This window comes from Phyllostomus hastatus, unplaced genomic scaffold (genome assembly GCF_019186645.2).
Source record: "Phyllostomus hastatus isolate PE091 unplaced genomic scaffold, TTU_PhHast_1.1 phas_contig_137, whole genome shotgun sequence".
Classification (NCBI taxonomy): Eukaryota; Metazoa; Chordata; class Mammalia; order Chiroptera; family Phyllostomidae; genus Phyllostomus; species Phyllostomus hastatus.
The window spans coordinates 15128208-15148222 of NW_025333583.1; the positions used below are offsets into that span (position 1 = coordinate 15128208).

Genomic DNA, 20015 nt, shown 5'->3' on the forward strand with positions numbered 1-20015 from the left:
TTCAAACACTATTGAAGGAAAAGAATGCCATAAACTCAACTGTTGGCAGACACTGGGCATCAAGGCATATTTGGGAAAGCTTGCTGCCTACCTTAGTTGGTATTGGTTGAATTCACCAAAGAACTCCCAAGTGGTGAAAAGGAGACTTGAAGTAGAGATTACAAATCATGGAAAAACAATATTCTTAAGTGTGTATTTTTATGGATATATTAGTTTCCTAGTACTGTTTTAACAAATCGCCACTAATTTGTTGGCTTAAAATAACCGATATTTATTCTTTCACAATTCTAGGGGCTAGAGGTTCAAAATCCAGGTGTCAGGTAGGGCCCTGCTCTCTGAAGGTTCTAGAGAAGAACCCTTCCTTGTCTTGTCCTAGCTTCTGGTGGTTGGTGGCAGTCCTTTGTGTTCTATGACTTACATACCATCTCCCATCTCTGCCTGCATCTTCACATGGAGGGTCTTCCCTGGGTGGGTCTTGTCATTGTGTTCTTATAAGGACATCAGTGATTAGATTTAGAGCCCACCCGAATTAGTATGACCTCATCTTACCTAATTACATCTGCAAAGACTATTTCCAAATAAGGTCACATTTTGAATTTCCTGGTGAATGTACATTTTGTGAGGGCATTATGGAAAGCAGTGTGGTGGGTCGTGGGTATTTGTGTATATGAATGTATGGGAAACTGGGGTTGGGCCTATCCTAATCTTGAGAATGCACATTCTAATTCTCTTCTCCATGACTGATTTCTGCTTTTTCCTAAGTGTGTTTAAATATGAGACCAGGTAAATGTGGGGAGAATGTTAAACCACTGGTCTAAAATGGTATTTTTAAATTCTGTGTTGAATATTTATTCTCTTCTATTCCCTGAAATTAAAAATAACTTTGTTGAAATCTTTCCTATGCTTTTATGGTTCTAGCATTCTAAATTTATAACCAGGTCCAAAAGTTTCTTTTTTACTAAAGGTATTTGAGCAGAACATCATGATATTTACTCTAGTCCTTCTAAGAACACAGTTTGGTTTAAGGAAAGGTTATTAAATATTTAAATAATTTACTATGAAAAATTTTAGCTTTGTTAAAAAAAGTTTAAAATTAGACGATCCTTCCACATCTATCCACCATTACCACCACCACCAAGATGATACCAAGAAGTGAATATATAACCCCATATGCCGATATCTTTAGGTTGTTTTATTTATTAATGATGATATAAGCACATACTATTTGCAGAAATTGATTTTGGTAGTGATTTATAGTAAAATGTCAGGTAAACGATTAATTAACTCACTTCTGGGCCTTTGTTCCTATAGTAACCATATATAGAAATAGATTTTTATTTAAAAAATTCACTCGAAGTTTTCTATTTATACTCTGTTAAAGCAAATTCAGTGCCTGCTGTTGTCATCCAGATTTTCCAGGATTGTAATAGAAAACCAGTGCTTTCAGAAAGTCATTAAATGACTTAGAGAAATTGAACAGTGTTAATAAAACATGACGTCAGGACTTTGTGATTATATTTTTAGATAAAACTCTCAGATGTTTTTTAGACTTGATTAATGCCTTTTCTTTTACAAATCAAAATATCTTATAGCTCTCATCTGCTTATTCTTATAAATTTGTCATTTGATTATAAGGTAAAATGAGATACATTATATCTTACTATCAAAAACTAACTTTTGTAAACCAAAGAGTTAAAGATTTAGAATGGAACTCAAGGCAGTGCATATATTTTTATATATATATATATAAACAGGAACTTCTGATAAAAGGTAAACAAAACAGACGGTATCTACACTACTTAAAGGGAGACTGACATTAATCAAATACACAAATAAATGTAAAATTCTCACCATGTAAAATGCTATGAAGGAAGGGTAAACATGCTATCAGAGCTCATAAAGTGATTTGACCTAGTATTTGGAGACACTGGCAAAGGTTTAAAGGCTTCCTTGAGGAATTTACTTTTGAACTGAGACTCAAATGATTATTGGAAATTAAGTAGGTGAAGGAGGATGTGGGACAATTCTAGGAAGCAGGAATAACATATGACTATATTATGTTATAGAGAGTGTGAGTTACTGGAAATGAAATGAGGTGGTATGGCTGGAACAGTGGGAGCAAGAGGAAATGTGATGCAAGACAGGACAGGAGAGTGATGGCAGGAGCCAGACCCATCAGGGCCTTTTACACTGAGGGTTTTTGTCTCAAGAGCAGTGGGAAGGCTTTGAGAGATTCTGAGCAGCATGGGCATGGAAGGAAAAGGCAGGGCAGGATCAGACTTATCTTCCGAAAGGATTGCCATGGAAGGTACTGGAGGGGAAAATTATGGGTATGGGGAGACCACTGATAGTACTACAGAAAAGCTGTATCTCACTTTTACCATTAAATATTGATTCTACTTGAACCAAATAGCACATTTAGAACTTATATGCTGATTAGAACATATATACTACATATAGCAAATTGACTTGTTCATTTTAGAATACTAGATGAAGTAGTTTCTGTCGATGTAAGTAATATTGAAATTGGTATGTTGTAGTGACTAAAAAGCTTAATTATTTTATATAAAATGTACTGGAATAAATGAAGTTAAATTTACATGGCAATAAGCATTGACTTTCCCCAGATGTTCTTCTGTTTTAAAATATTTAAATATAATGTTTAAAATTAATATGAATAATAATTATAAATTTAATATGCTTTTTCATATGCAGTTTGTGTGACCTTTTTCATTATTCTATAGTTGTGATTTCTGTATCATAAGTTTTAAAAATTTCCAAAATAAACTAAGATTGCTTCTTTTTTCCAAAATTCACCAGAACAGTATGTAGTGAACTACAATGCAGTGATGAGCTTGGCTGTTTTAAACCTATAATTCTGTGTAATTTCATCCAAATGCAAAAAAAAAATAATTTAAATAGTTACAACACTGTATTGTTGAGTTACAGTGAACACTTACATTGTCCTGGTGAACTCATGTGAGCATCTCTAACCTATAGGCCATTTGTTTTGCAGGAGAAAATAGAGGTAAAAATTATTTCTACAACTTGAATATGTAATTCCTCAATATCAATTCTTTCACCAATTTTTACCACAAAGTTGGCTAAAATAAATACTCTTCTGTCATAATAGATTAAGGCAATTTACATTTAGTTTTCTTTGTCTTTTTTGTTTGTTTGTTTGTTTTGTTTTATTCCCTCCACTCCCCAATTACTTCATGGCATTTCAGTACTTCAGAGAATTTAGATGAGCTCTCTTCCTCAAGTAGCTGGTTACTTAACCAGAAGCACAGTAAGAAAAGGAAAAAAGACAGGACAAGATTGAAATCTCCATCCTTGACTCTCATGAGTACAGCAGCTCGAACAAGGCCACTCCAGAGTTTCCACAAACGAAAACTCTACAGATTGAGCCCTACTTTTTATTGGACTCCGCAGGTAAGGTTGCCTTTGGGAAACATGAACAGAGATTTTATTATGAATGTATTTTATGTAAAGAGGATATGGCTTGTACACTGTTATTTAGAATAATTACATCTAGAAAGTTTTAAATATATCATTTATAACTGATATAATAGGTATCGACAGTATATTAGTGGGATTTAATAATTTTTTAAACATTAGTGTGTATTATGAAATTTCTCACATCTCCATTTTTTTAATACACTATTACACTTCAAATAATTTGAAGGGAAATTCCATATCAAGGTGATTTTTAAAATTTTACTGGTAAGGAAAACACAAATGTTCTGCATATTTGTCTTTGATTAGTAAAGAAAAAAGTAAAAATCTTCCCAGCTTTCAGTTATTTTAGAGGAAATGGCATTATTCTCCATTTCCGGTTTGGCATTTGCTAATCCTGGTGAGCATTCGGTATTTTCTTCCTAGATTGAATTTTACACCTCCATGCTTAATTTTTTACAAATAAAATACATTTCATGAAAAGCACTAATTTTGAAAAGCATATTTATTGCTTGTTAGCAAAATGTTAGCCAGATATCTTCAGTGCATACCTAAACAAACTGTGATGAAGGGCAAAGTAAGTTTTCTCTAGTTCTGTTTCTATAATAACTACGTTAAGTATTTCAGATATATTTGTATCAATATCAAGATGCTTTGTTTCATTAGTAACCAATTGTAAGTATGGTTTTATAGGATCCAATTAGACATAGGAATGTGGATTCTGACAAATTGGTTTTTATTAATAGATTGATTTTTTCCATTTAGTAGTAGTTCAGATAGTACTAGTATACTTCACCAACTTGAAAATATTTTTTAAATTAAGTTTTATTTCAAAATTTACCAAATGAGAAATATTTTTGTTTAATAATTTTATATGTGAAGTCATATTTAATGGGTTTTGTTTAAAGTTGCTATAAGCAATAGAGAAATAATATTTTTGAAATTGACTTTATAATTTTATAGTTACAAATATTATCTATCTAAAATATTTTACATGTGAATATGTCATAAATTGCAGACTGTGAGGAATCTGCCTGAATAATTTAGGGGATTTGCTAGATGTTAATAACATGCTATATACATGCCTTGATAATGTAAAGATTGGCCAGAAAAGATGGGAAAAAATCTAGAAGTTTCAGCAAAAAAGGGAAGGAACAATTGTAAGATTATCGTTACTAGTGAACCATATAATTTATTGTATTCTAGTCACAGTACTAGGCATTTTCAGTCCATTGTTTTATTTAATTCTCAAACATACAAATATAAATGAGTTATTATTAACCCTACCTTTAGATGCAGAAATTGAGATGTAAGTAGATTAAGTAGGTTGCCCAAGGTCACACAGCTATTAAGCAACAAGTCTGATTGCAAAGCTTATGTTCTTGGATTCTTAGAACCCATTACATTGATAGCAACAAAAATAAACCAAATCTTTGTGTGCTTGAAATCAGTAAAGATAGTGTATTTTGGAGTTTGGGAGGGGACTTTGGTCAAATGTATTAAGAAATGTATCATAAAAGATTGGCTTTGAAAGATAAACAGGATTTTGAAAAAAGTATGGGAGAGATAAAGAAAGCATTTTAAATGAATAATTGGAACAGATGAAAAAACTGAGGGATGATAGCAAATGCCTCAACCCCCAAATTATCCTTATTTCTCTCAGGAAGCCTTCCTTGACATACATATTGATGTATATATTGATGTAACACCCTGTACTATAATAATATATCACTTTACAATAACCATTTATTTTTCTGTCTTATACATTTATTTTTTTTATATTTTTAAATATTTTTACTATATTCTACATTTTAATTTCTAAGTATAATTTTGATTATATTATTATAGTTGTCCCAATTTTTACCCTGTTGGCCCCCCTCCTCCTGATACTACCTTCCCTCCAGCAACCCCCCTCTTAGTTTATGTCCATGGGTCATGCATATAAGTTCTTTAGCTTCTCCATTTCCTATACTGTCCTTATCATCCCCCTGTCTATTTTGTACCAACCAATTTGTACTTCTTATCCTTGCATTTTTACCCGCTTTTCCCCTTTCCCCCTCCCAGCTGATAACCCTCTGAATGGTCTCCATATGTATAATTTCTGTTCCTGTTCTGCTGCTTTCCTTTGTCTTTCAGATTCAGCGGTTGACGGTTGTGAATTTGTTGCCATTTTAATGTTCATAGTTCTGATCCTCTTTTTCTTATAGAGTTCCCTTTAGTATTTCATATAATAATGACTTGGTGATGATGAACTGCTTTAGTTTTACCTTATCTGGGAAGCAGTTTCCCTTTCTTTCCATTCTAAATGATAGCTTTGCTGGAAAGAGTAATCTCAGATGTAGGTACTTACTTTCTTTTCATTACTTTGAATATGTCTTGCCAGTCCCTTCTTGCCTGCAAAGTTTCTTTTGAGAAATCAGCTGACAGTCTTATGAGAACTCCTTTGTAGGTAACTCTCTGTTTTTCTGTTGCTGGTTTTAAGATTCTCTTTATCTTTAACCTTTAGCATTGTAATTATGATGTGTCCTTTTTGGATCCAACTTATTTGGCACACTGTGCTTCTTGGACTTGTATGTCTACTTCCATTGCCAAATTGGGGAACTTTTCTTTCATTATTTTTTCAATAAGTTTCCAATTTCTTGCTCTTCCTCTTCTCTTTCTGGCACCCCTAAGATTTGGATGTTGGCATGTTTGGAGATGTCTCAGAGTGTTCTTATACTATCCTCATTTCTTAAAAAAAATCTTGTTTCTTCTTTCCATTCTGGTTGAATATTTCTTTCTTTCCTATTTTGTAAATTGTTGATTTGAATCCCGTCTTCCTTCCCTTCACTGTTGGTTCCCTGTAGATTTTTCTTTATTTAAGTTAGTATACTTTCATTTCTTCTGTTGTTGCCATACTCAGTGAGTTCTTTGAGCACCCTGATCACACCAGTGTTTTGAACTCTGCATCTGATAGGTTGCTTATCTTCGTTTCGTTTAGTTCTTTTTCAGGGGTTTTGTTCTGTTCTTCCATCTGGGCCATATTTCTTTGTCTTTTCAATTTGGCAGCCTCCCTGTGTTTGTTTCCATGTATTCAGCAGAGCTGTTTTGACTCCTTTTACAGGGTGACTGTAAATTGTGTGGGGCAGAGCATTAGATAATCGCTAGGGTGGGGCAATTTGCTTCACACTCTGTGTGTGGGGAGGGCTTAGAGAGGAGACAGTGCTGCTGCCTGGCTTCTGGGGGTTTGCCTGGCATTCGTACCATTTCCAGTTACTTGACCCACTCCCTGTATGCCACTGGCACCCTTCCAGTTGTTGCCCTGGTGTTGAATACCAGAGTGGTTGGGTTTGTGTATGTTTTAAGACTGTGCAGACTCTTTAAGCAGTTTCCTGAAAATCTGGCAGTTTTTTCTGCCACCCCAATCCCCACTGCTTTTTACAGCTAGAGGTGATGGGGATTTATCTACCTGGTGCTGGAACCCTAGGCTGTGCAGTCTGGCCTGAGGCTGGGATCACTCACTCCCAAGGTATCCCTCCCAATTTTTATCCACCACAGTGAATGTAGACTGCCCATGTCCATTCTGCCACCGCCACCTCTCCACGCCACACCATGTCTCCTCGCCTCTCCACCCATCCTCATGTCTCCAACCCTCCTACCTGTTTTGGTGAATGTGGTTTCTTTAAATTCTTGGTTGTTGGACTCCATACAGTTTGGTTTTCTGGCAGTTCTACGTGTTATTTGTTTAAAGATTTAGTTGTAATTCTTTTTGTGGTTGCATTCAGCGGTGAAATGTGTCTACCCCTGCCTCCATCATGACTGGAAGTCCACATTTATTTTTTCAGAGAACGGGGAATTACATTTTTAAATCTACAGGGCCTTGAACAGTAACTGTCTGATAGTATGTGCTCAACAAATAATTGTTTAATAATGAGAAACAATTAATGTAGAACATAGGAAGATTTTTAAAATGTAATGGAGAGTGAGAACTTGTGTTTGTGTGGCTGTGTGTATGTGTTGCCTAAATTTGACTTGTGAAAGTGTTTAGAATAGTAATGTGCAATAGAATTTCTGTAATGCTGGAAATGCTGTATAAACATTTGTGCTGACTCATAGGGCAACTATTAACTACACAGAGTTATTGAGCACATGAAATGTGGCTAGTACAGTTGCAGAACTGAATTTTTAATTTATTTTTATTAATTTTGATTTAAATAGTCACATGTGCATAATGGCTACCAAATTGGATATGACAGGTCAAGACTCAAACTACCCTAGTAGCAGTGAGTACACCTGGCACTAATACCATTCCCTACTGGAAGGAACAGGGATCTTTGGAGAACTGTGTATCTCCAGAGCTGGGAAAAAGGAGATATTAGATGAGCCTGGCACATCTTAATGTTACCATAAAAGAGGAAAGTTCAGCCCTTACTGGCGTAGCTCAGTGGATTGAGCGCGGGCTGTGAACCAAAGTGTCGCAGGTTCGATTCCCAGTCAGGGCACATGCCTGGGTTGCAAGCCATGGCTCCCAGCAACTGCACATTGATGTTTCTCTCTCTCTCTTTCTCCCTCCCTTCCCTGTCTAAAAATAAAAATAAATAAAATCTTTAAAAAAAGAGGAAAGCTCAAAAATTAATGCTGGGTGCATAACAAAAGAAGCTAGGAGCTGGTTTGCAGAAGCTTTCACTGATTAAATCTGGCCAAATAACTAAGGACAGTAATGAACAATTGAAAAAGTAGGAAGCCATCAGTCTACACTAATGAGAGTGGGAAACTGATCAAAAGGGGACTGGGTGAACTTCAACATACAATTGAATGCTGATTAATAAATGTGGAGTAAGTAATGAAATTAGAGAATCATTGCAATAATCATGTTAAAGACTGATGCGGCAAGCATCATAAGTAGGTAAAAAGTCTGGCATCAGGACTGAGAAATCTGATGAGGAGCAGGGTATTTGTATGGTCTTAACCATACAAATGGTAGAGATCCAGGTAATAAGCTCACCTGAGTGATCAAAACTAAGGACACAATATTGCTATGTAGTATTCTGACCAGGGATATAACCTGAATTAAGTCATGAGAAAACATCAGACAAAGCCAAAATCAGAAACATGCCTATTAAAAAATGAGAACTGGCCTGTATTCTTAAAAAAAAAAGTCAATGTCTTAAAAGCCAAGAAAAGCTGAGGAATTGTAAGAGATTCAAAGAAAGACTTAAAAGATAGGGGGTAACCAAATGAATATATGATCCAAGTCAGAATTCTTTTGCAGGGAGAAAATTATTGGGATAATTAACAAAGGTGGACCATAATGGTAGATTATGTAAAATATTGCAGCAATATTGAATTTCCTCAATGTGATAACTTTTGCATTTATGTAAGAAAATATCATTATTCTAGCAAATACTATTCTATTGAAATTTTAAGGGGCAAAGTGGTTAAGCCATTCATTTTATGTAATAAACTAACCCATGTGTGTCTAGAATGGTACTAACCGTGTAACATTCTTGGAAGAATTGAAAATATTTTTGGAAGTACTGGCAAATAATTTAAAAATAATTTTCTATAGTATTTAACTCTTACTAGAGTACTGGTTGAGAAAAGCCTTCAGAAGGGCAATAGTGAGAGGTGGGAGTCTTTGCCATATAGTACTGGGTTGGCAAAAAATTTCATTTAGTTTTTCCCATAAGATGGCTCTAGTAGCATTTAGTTGTCTTTAGTTTCATTTGAAACAATTTTTTCGATTGTATTATGACAGCTGTCATATATATCAATGTGTATTTAAAAAAACTTTCAAAATTGGTGAATTTTTGTGCAGCCATTTTAATATTGAAGATGGAAGAAAATATGCAATACTAATTAGGCTTTATTATTTTAAGAAAAGTAAAAATGCAGCTGAAACACAAAAAAGATTTGTGCAGTGTATGGAAAAGGTGCTATGACTGATCAAATGTGTCAAAGTGGTTTGTGAAGTTTCTTGGTACTATTGACATGTTGGCCAAATAATTCTTTGCTTTGGAGCTGTGTTAAGCATTTGGAGATGTTTAGGAGCACCCCTGGCCTCTACCCACTAGAAGCCAGGAGCAGGAGATAGCCGATATACTCAAAATATCCAAATCAATAAAGTTATTGGTGAACATGAAAAATGTGTCTTTTATTTTACATAAAAAACTAAATGGACTTTTGGCCAACCCAGTAGATTATTAATCTCATTGCTAACAACTATGTGTAAGTTACAAAAAAAGTCATCTACTGTTAAACAATTGGTAGGACTTTCTATGGACCCGTTAGGGAATTGAGGTTGCATAGCAAACTGCCGTTACGAAATATGGAGAGTAGCAAAACAGAGAGTCACAGCCATGGTCTACTTACCTGGAACAGAAGCCACAGTAACTGTGAAGTAACTGGTAGGAACACTTACATGGTAATTTTGATGAATTGCAAGATGCCGAATGTGGATTAGCTTGAGAGTGTGGGACCATACTCTTAGGAAGCTCCCATACTTTCATGGACTTCACTTCTAGGCAACCCCCTAAGTTCTAACAGTGAAGAGACAAGAATGATTCATAGTGGCTCTGGCATGGAAGGGGTAGTATAACATTTATGAAATAAGCCCAGAGTATTGTCTAAAACAAGGCTTACTCTTCAGGGGAAAAGATTTTACCAGAGCCTTATTCCTAGGAGAAGAACATTTCTCCCACTCCTGTGCCATGTAGCCTTTCTGTTTCACCTAAGTTGGAATGGGTGTGGAAAGTAAGAAACACTTGTTAAGGTCACAGACCTGGAACACATATCCACTCAAAGACTGAGATTTGATCATAAGGTTATACAGAATGGTGCTGCTATCCTAGATATGCATTCTCTCCCTCACACTTTGCCACCAGCCAACCAGACTGTGGTGTAACAGTGGGTTACACAGTTATAAGGCAGAGATTCTTCCTCAGAGATTCTGAGGAGTACTTATGGAACTCTGAAGTCAACAGGGGTGACAAAAATAAGGACATTTAGGGGAATTTGAGGCTTCTGACACCTACAACTATAGCAGACATTAAAATAGTCCAACTGGTAGCCAGATTAACATAACATTTTAGGGCCTGTGTATCTCAGTTCTGTTACCTGATACGTCATGTCCAACTTTGAACAAAAAATTACAAGGCACGCTGGGAGAAACCCACTCTGAAGAGACAAATAATCAGAACCAGCTTCAAATATGACCAGTTCTCTTAAATGACAATGATTAGTATGTTAAAGTCTTCAAAGGATGAAGTACAGTACATACTAGAACAAATGGTCATATAAACAGAGAGTTGGAAACTCTGAAGAAATATCAGAAGTAAATGCTAGAAATCAAAAACACTGTAACCTAAATAAAGCATGCCTTTCATGGGCTCATCAGTAGACTGGACATAGCTGAGGAGAGATTTGGCAAGCTTTAGTAGGTTAGTAGAAACTTTACAAACTGAAATGCAAAGAGAAAAAGGAATGGAAAAAAAAAAACAGAACAGCACAGCCAAGAATTCTGGGGCAATTTCAGATGGTAGGTATATAAAAGGTGTAATTGAAACACCAGGAGGATAAGAATGGAGCAATAAAAAGTATTCGAGGTAATAGTACCTGAGAATTGTCCAAAGTTAATGACAAGTGCCAAACCACATATGCAGGAAACTCAAGCAGGAAAACATCAAGCAGGATAAATATGAAAAAATAAACACCTAGGCATAACATATTCCAAATGCAGAAGACTGAAGACAGAGAAAATCATGAAAAAAAAAGCAGAGAGAAAAACATCTTACCTGTAGAAGAACAAAGATAAGAATTATAGCTGACTTCTAATTAGAAACCATGGAAGTGCTCGCTTTGGCAGCACATATACAAAAATTCTAATGATACAGAGAAGATTAGCATGGCCCCCGCACAAGTATGATATGCAGATTTGTAAAGCATCACATACTGTATTTTTCTGTGTGTAATGTGCACCCATGTTTTGGTGCACATGATACACTGGATTATTGTACCTATTGTTATACCCATGGTATGTGATCATTATGCCTATGTATAATGCACATCCTTATTTTTCCCTAAAAACTTTGGGCAAAAATATGCACATTATACATAGTAAAATATGATACTTTTATATATGTTTCCAGCTGAGTGCTGGAAATATTGGGGAAAACTTTGTAAAGTATATCATTGTCTAACTAATATGCTGTACATCTGAAACTAATACAAAATAATATTGAATGTAAATTGTAAATAAGAAATAAAATTTAGTTCTCGCTGGTGTGGCTCAGTGGATTGAGTGCCAACCTGTGAACCAAAGGGTCGCTGGTTAAATTCCCAGTCAGGGCGCATGCCTGGGTTGCAGGCCAGGTCCCCAGTTGGGGGTGCACATGAGGCAACCACACATTGATTTTTCTCTCCCTCTTTTTCTCCCTCTCATCCCCCTCCCTAAAAATAAATAACATCTTTTTTTAAAAAAGGAAAGAAAATTTAAAAAATAAAAGAAACCATGCAAGCAAAAAGATAGTGGAATGAAATACTGTTATGGGTTGATTTGTGTCCCCAAGAACTCCTATGTTGATGTTCTAACCCCTTATAACTCAGAATGTGAGCTTATTTGAAAATAGAATTGTTGTGGATGTAATTAGTTAAGATGAGGTGATTAGGGTGGGCCACAACTGGTATGACCGGTGCCCTGATAAAAAGGAAAATGTGGACACAAATGCATGCACACAGGGTGCATGCCATGTGAAGATGAAGCCTGAAGTCAGAGTTCTATATATCAAGGAGCACCAAGGGCTGGCAGCAAACACCAGAAGCCAGGGGAGTGGCTTGGAACGGAGTCTTATTCACAGTTCTCAAAAAAAAAAAAATCACCAATCCTGCTGCAACCTTTTTCATCTGACTTTTAGCCTGTAGGACTCTGAAACAGTGAATTCGTGTTGTTTAAAGCATTCTGTGGTACTTTGTTATGGCAGACCTAACAAAATAATATAGTGACCTTATTTGGAAATACAGTCTTTGTAGATGTAATTAAGTTAATGATCTTGAAATAAGATCACTTTAGATTTAGGATGGGCCCTAAATCCTGTGACTGGTACCCTTATAAGAGAAAGGAGAGAGATTTGTGGAACTGGGATGGATAAAAAGGCTATGAGAGGGTATAGGTAGAGACTGGAGTTATATCACTGCAAGCCAAGGAATGCCAGGAACCATTGGAAGCTGAAATAGGCAAGAAACTGTTTTCCCCTAGATATTTCAAAGGGAGTGTAACAGTGTGGTGATTGCTGAGGGGAGGTGGGGGCATCAAGGGACTAAGTGGTAATAGAAAAAAATACAATAAAGATTTTTTAAAAAGTGAGTGTGGTTCTGCCAACACCTCATTTTTGGACTTCCGGTTTCTAGAACTGTGAGAAAGTAGATTTCTATGGTTTTAAGCCACCCAATTTGTGACAATTTGTTATGGCAGCCCAAGGAAACAAATACAAGGTTTAGTACCATAAAGGAAGGCGCTTTAACAAATACTTAAAAATGTGGAAGCAGCTTTAGAATTGGGTAGTGGGGAGTAATTTTGAGGTGTATGATCAAAAAGCCTAGACTCTGATGAGATCTCACAAGGACGGATAAAGGTGCTGCCATCTTAGAGAATACATAGGCTATCATGAACAGTTGTTCAAAGTGCTTCTCTTAAGATTTCTGAAGGAAATGTTATTATAGACTGGAAGAAAGACAGTCTTTGTTATAAAGTAGTAGAAAACTTGGCTGATTAATATTTGACTGTTAAGTGGAAAATCAAATGTGTAAACATTGAATTCTTGGACAGTTAGCTGAGGAAATTATCAAGCAACGTGTGGAATGTGCACTCTTGATTTCTCCTTGTTGTTTATAGTGAAATATGAGGGGAACTTGATAGATTGAGGAAGGAGTTGTTGCGCAAAAGGAACCAGAGCTTGATAATTTGGAAAAGTCTTATCCTGTTGCAAGAAATTCTATAGCATGCTCTGGAGAGAACTCAAGGGTGTGACTGGACAAACTTTTGCTGGAGAGATTAGGCATATGACTCAAGGAATGAACCTTCTCAGCAGAAGCCAGAATTAAAGATGGGTTATTCAGAAAAGCTCTGGGGAGAACACACTTGTCTAATGACATAGGCCATCTTCACATATATGTAGGGGAGACCCCCTAGGTTTTAAAAAATATAACAACAGCAACACCACCCAGAAAGGGACAGAGACTGGACAAAATGAATCAAAGTGGCGGGAACCCCCAAATTTTACAGGCAAGCAGAGCTATTCATCTACCAACATTTACTATCCTTCAAGAAAAAGGATGCCCACATGGTTGAAAATCCATGTGTTATTTGAGTTGGCCCTTTGCATATGTATTAGTTTTCTCACTATCCGTACCTACCTGTCTGTAGAAGGGGAAGGCCTGGAGGCCTTTTCATTTGAACTACGTCTGTCTTACACTAGGGAACTAAATGGTAATGGAAAAATATATATAATACAGATTAAATTTTAAAGATTCAAGTCTTTAAAACTTTGTGGACTTCTTATGTATCATATTAAAATGAATTCCATGGGGAAAAAGTAATATTTACAAATCTCTTCTTGATTTTGGACTTCATATGAGGCAGCTATGGGATAATAGCCTTAAGATACTTAGAAACAATTTTGGACCAAAAGAGAAAATCACTGATGCCCAACTTTAAGATCCTTAGACGCCCTGTTGACTAGATGTACAGTCTATGAACACCCTTAAAACCATTCCAAGGTCTTAACGAAGGTCTTACAGTCTCACCCTTGAGATGGAGGCCCCAGTTTTACTGACAGTTCCCTGGATTTGATCTTTGAATTGGTATCATTGCTTACTGTGTGAACCCTTTTCTGTCTGAAGTGGTCAGAAACAAGAAACTCTTATTTGTGAACCCAGCAAGCCTTGGCTCTTACCTCCTCTAAATTCTGCTTGAAAACGTTACAGCTCTGTATTAAGCTCATCCTACTCCATCCAAACTTTATCACAGGCAATAAATAAAACCAACTGGCACTTTGAACATTCTGCCTAGAAATCTCCTTTGGCAGATCTAAGAGTTTATTACATACCCTTCTTATCCCCCACATTTTTATAGGCAACTGTTACTCTACTTATTCTGCTAGAGCCATAAGATGAAAGAAATAGAGGCACAAAGATTGGAATAACTATTTAGAATCATTATTTGGAGGGGTTACCATTCCTTTGCTGGTCAAAATTAATGACAAGTATAAATTATTATGAACTTTCACTTTACTTTGCCCTTTTTAGAATACTAATCAATCTCCAGTGAGGATATCAAATAATAACAACTAATATTTGTTAAGCAATTATCTGCCAGACACTGTTTTAACTTATAAATAATATATATATATATACATTTCTTATTTAATATTCACTACCCATTTAATGTGGGAAACTGAAAGCACGAAGGAGAATGAAAAGACACATAATTAGGCTTTTGTAGACAAAATGCAGGTTTGTAGTTTTAAGTGGTAACGCTCAGCCTTAACACTATGTCTTTCATGAGCTTGATTAAAAACATCTGATCTGAATCTTTTGTGAACTGTTTCAGGCTGTTTCTTCCCATGAAATCTCCCTCCATACCAACAATTGTTAAAACTCCATGTGATTTTTAAATCTATTTCAATTTTTTTGGCTTTTTTATTCTTCTAGCTGAATCACATCTTTTGCTGTCTAAGCCTATTCATTACTAGGACACTTTAGTTTATTCTTAGAAAAATCTATGCTTTTTAAAGCTTGGTGTAATACTGCTTGATCCACCTAGTATAAAAATATCTTTAGATATAAGAAAATGCATTGGCAGGCACATTTAAGATATTAATATTCTTCAGAATAATACTCTGGTATAAAAGTCTAACTAAATTTGGCTGATTGCTTTCTTTAAAGGACAAATTTATTTGCAATTAAAAATTAAAGAAAAATTTCTTTGGTCATAATATGCTTCTTCAGTCCCTTCTTGAATTAAATGTATAGTATTTGTAACATTATATCTTTGAAAAGATATGCTTTATTGTAGATAAATGTGGAGGGTAACAAATCCTAAAGAGCCTAAAATTTATTTCACATGGGGAGGCAACACATTTTAGTGATTTTATGCTTGAATTATGGAAAATGTATTGTTCAGGTTGAAATCTTGAACTTGAAGTTCTACTTCTTAATAGCATGTAGTATTGTGAAAATCACTGCCTCGTTTTTCTGACCCAGAAAAAATTAGGACTACCTTCAAGTGCCTACAGTCAGCTGGAGCTGGAAGAAGTTAGCCTCATTTGCTTTTCTAGCAGGTAATGCTGGCTGTTGGCTGAGGAGACTTAGGTCTCTTCCTTGTGGCCTCTCATCCTGCAATAGCTAGCTAGAATGGCCTTACTACATCACGCTTCAGGAAAATGCGTCAAGATGACAAGGAGAAAGTTGCAAGTCTATTGAGTCCTAGGCCTTGGATCTCAGTAACATCATTTCTACTGCATTCTATTGGTCAAAGTATGTCACATGGCCAACCCAGATTTAAGGGGATGGAGAAATAGACACCATCAATCGAAGGTAGTTACAGCATAAGGGATGGGAGGAGTATGTCACCAGTAAGCAGTCTTTCACTTGGGATCTGTGTTGAGGCTTAGGTAACCCCAAATTAAGACATCAGCTGAATCAGGCAGTAAAGAAAAGAAAACATAAGTCTATCTTATAGAATTTAGTGGATATTAAATAAGATATCACAGTTGAAATATACCTAGCCCCAATGCCTGGCATATAAGTCCTCGTCAAATGTGGATAACAGAGATGATGGTGATTATGATTCAATGATTATGACAACTCTGAGGAATCAAATCAGTGATGGTTGTGGTTTGGGGAAGTGATATGATCAATGTATTTGAAAGATTGACTTGTTTCCTTTTAACAGGATAACTTGGTCTGAGAAGAGACTAGAAAAAAAGATCTATTAAGAAGAAATTACTGTAGTCCAGATGTAAGGTTATAAAGAGTGAATGAAATGGACAGGTATAAAAAACACTTCAAAGAAGAAATGATTAGACTTAAATGATTTAATATGATTGAAGAAAAAATTTAAAGAGAGGAAGAAGAGGCATAACAAATTATGATATTGCTTAGTTCACTTTGTAAAATGCCCAATCAAGTCTTGTGATAATTAATACCCACATTAGGAAATACATTACAGTAGAACATGACCGAAACCTGCCTTGGAGTCATCTGATTCATAATTCTGTGAACTCCATTGTGAAATGGATGAGCAAAACATGTTTCAGAACCCAAATAAACAAGCCTTAAGTCATTACTTTAAACTTATGTGGTCCTCGATTATTTTTTATTATAGCCCCATTTCATTCTCCTTGATGTGGTGTATTAATTCTTTCCAGTCACTTACGAAAGAATAGAAAATGTTCCCCATCTTTTTTGCCCATTGGAACTGATTGGTAGTGGCTGTTGGCTGTCTGAAGCTCTGCCTGAGAAAGAGTTTGATGTCTGGGCTTGGGGGAGAGCTCTGAGCAATTGTTAATGTTGGTCACAAATGAGGAGAGACTAGCAGCAGACGTGCTGTATTTTTTGCCATTCCTGTACTAATGTGTCACATCAACATTAATATGTTAAAATGACTAATTTACTTTCTGTGTTACTTGGAAGAATGTAATCTATAAATATATAGATGAATGCAGTGCTTTATTGTTTATAGATCACTTGCATATGCAGTTTGGGAGTTGCTTAACAAATAGTAATAGATTTTTAGTTTCTCAAAAATCTTGAGGGAATACTTTATGAAGTATATGATTGTCTAATCACTGTGCTGTATACCTGAATCTAATACAAAATAATATTGAGTGTTAACTGTATCTAAAAGCTTTTAAGAACGCTTAGTGATACCGAATCATTACTAGTTTATATATGGCTTATTAATGTTTCTCTAAAAACACATTTGTTAAAATGTTAAATCTTGTAGTAGTTTTGTTTACTTGCATAACATTTTTGGCAAGAGTCTCAAAGTGTAAGGTAGCTATTTTTTAATCATTTAAAACATTTCTAAGGAATGAAATGTTTTATTCATTATTTCATTAAAAGTGGATTTTCTTGGCCCACACCATACATTCTTATTATTCCTAGGCTGCTTTATTACTCTCTTCTTTTTTTCTTTGCCTTTCTTCCAGAAGGGCTGAGTATAAGAAGAATATTGGCATATAAACAGTCCTCCTGTGGATTTCTTTGAAGTTAAAAATCCATTGTCCTTTTCATGGCCACAGTTGGATCCTGACAAAGGTTAAACAAATAACATATCTAGAATTTCAGTAACAATAGAATATCTTCAGAAAAAAAATATATACAGGTCTTTTAATGATATTCTACTGTTTTAAAGTAAGACTTTAATTTGACTTGTAAGTGTTCTGCTATAATTCAGCTGCCAAGATGCTGCTGTGCTCTATTAGTTATATCAAGGTTACTCCTGATGTACCTTGGAGCTGGTCATTTTACAGCTCAGTCAGTATTGTTTGTGCTGTGTTCTGTTACCTCCCAGCTACTTGCCTATGCAATATCAACTTCCTTTCTTAAAATTAGAGTCCTAAATTTTACACAGAGTGGCAGTATGTCCTGCTGACAATACAGATCTTTCAAAAAATAACAATGGAGGAAAATAGGCAACATTATGTCCTTAAATTAGAAAATTTATACAAAATGGACCAGACTCTTAAAAATGTGTAGCATATCAAAGTTAAACCAAAAGAAATGAAAAACCTGAATAGTTTATAACCATTTAAATTTGAATCTATAATTAAAACTCTTCTTAAAAGAAAATTTGAGATTCAGATGGTTTCACCGAATTGAACATTGAATGCTACTGAATAGTCTCTAGGAAAATATAACTCAACCCTGTGCAAACTTAAAGAAAATAAATTGAGTCTTGCATACTCTTTATATAAACAAGGACAGTTTTGAAATGGAAAATTTTAGGCTGATCTTCATTCTTAACAGAGATGCCGAAATTTTAAACAAAATGGTAGTAACTAAATCTAGCAGTATATAAAAAGAATATGAAATTTGACAAAGCTGGTTTCATACCAGGGATGCATGATTGGTTTAACAATGGAAAATAAATTAGTTTACTACAGCTTGATCAGAATCCTTTGTCTTGCTGTCGTTCTTTCGCACCTCCTGTCCCATCCTTTTTCATCCGTTACAGGTATATCGGCGGACCCCGTTGACTGCCTCGCGGGCCGAGGCAAGTGTACTTAGGTAAAAGTGGTGTATACCCAAATGTGGAATTGCTGGGTTGCACAGCAGCTCTGTTTTAAATTTTTGGAAGAATTCCCCATACTCTTCTTCGTCGTGGCTGTGCCAGTTTACAGTCCCATCCACAGTGTACGGTGGTTCCCTCTCCCCCACGTCTTCACCAACACTTATTACTTGTTGATTTTTCAATGATAGCCATTCTGACATGTGTGAGGTGATATCTCAGTGTGTTTTTCATTTGTATTTTCCTGATGTTTAGTGATGTTGACCATCTTTTTGTATGTCTGTTGACCATCTTATGTCCCGTTTGGAGAAATGCCATTTTTTATTTGGATTTTTTTGTTTGTGTGTTATTTGAGTTTCTTATACATTTTGGATATTAACCCTTATTGGATCTATCATTTGTGAATGTCTTCTCCCATTCAGTAGGCTGTCTTTTTGTTTTGTTGGTGTTTCCTTTGCTGTACTAGAACTTTGAGTTTGATGTAGTCCCATTTGTTTATTTTTTTTTCTTTTGTTGTCCAAGCCTGAGGAGACGTATCCGGAAAGAGTTTTATGGTTTCAGGTCTTACATTTATGTTTTTAATCCATTTTGAGGTTATTTTTGTATATGGTGTAAGAAACTGGTTCAATTTTATTATTTTGCATGTATTATCCAGTTTTGAAGAGATTATCTTTAATCCATTGCATAACCTTGCCTCCATTGTGGTAGATTAATTGACCATATAAACAAGGGTTTATTTCTGAGCGCTCTACTGATCTATTCCATTGATCTGTAGATCAGTTTTTTTTGCTAGTACCAGCTGTTTTATTGTAGATTTCTAGTATAGTTTGAAGTTGAGGAGCATGATACCTCCCACTTAGTTCTTTCCCAAGATTCTTTGGCTATTTGGGATCTTTTGTGGTTCCACATATGTATTTAGGATTGGTAGTGCTGGTTTTGAGAAGAATGCTATTGGTATTTAAATGGGGATTGTACTGAATCCATATTTTGCTTTAGGCAATAAGGACATTTTTAATAATATTAATAATTTCAGTCCATTAGTGTGGTATGTCCTTATATTTATTTGTATCTTCTTTACATTCTTTCTTTAGTGTTTTATCATTTTTAGAGTACAGGACTTCACTTCTTTGGTTGAATTTACTCCTAGGTATTTCATGCTTTTGGTGCATTGTAAATGGGATTATTTTCTTTAAAAAAAAAAGATGTTATTTATTTTTAGAGAGGGGAAGGGAGGGAGAAAGAAAGGGAGAGAAACATCAATGTGTGGTTGCCTCTCGAGGGCCCCCTA

General features: G+C 35.4%; 1 protein-coding gene and 1 non-coding gene across 5 annotated transcripts in view; both read left to right on the top strand.

Annotated features, from left to right (window-relative positions):
• Window positions 1-20015, top strand: part of KANSL1L (KAT8 regulatory NSL complex subunit 1 like) — a 113678-nt gene that overhangs the window by 60955 nt on the left and 32708 nt on the right. For all 4 annotated transcript variants that reach the window (XM_045855422.1, XM_045855405.1, XM_045855413.1 and 1 more), the window contains one exon: window positions 3231-3435. In XM_045855422.1, coding sequence (XP_045711378.1) covers window positions 3231-3435 — 205 coding nt within the window. The remainder of the gene's footprint in view (window positions 1-3230; window positions 3436-20015) is intronic.
• LOC123830070 lies at window positions 11287-11393 on the top strand. Its single transcript, XR_006787689.1, has one exon. It is a non-coding gene; the product is annotated as a U6 spliceosomal RNA (small nuclear RNA).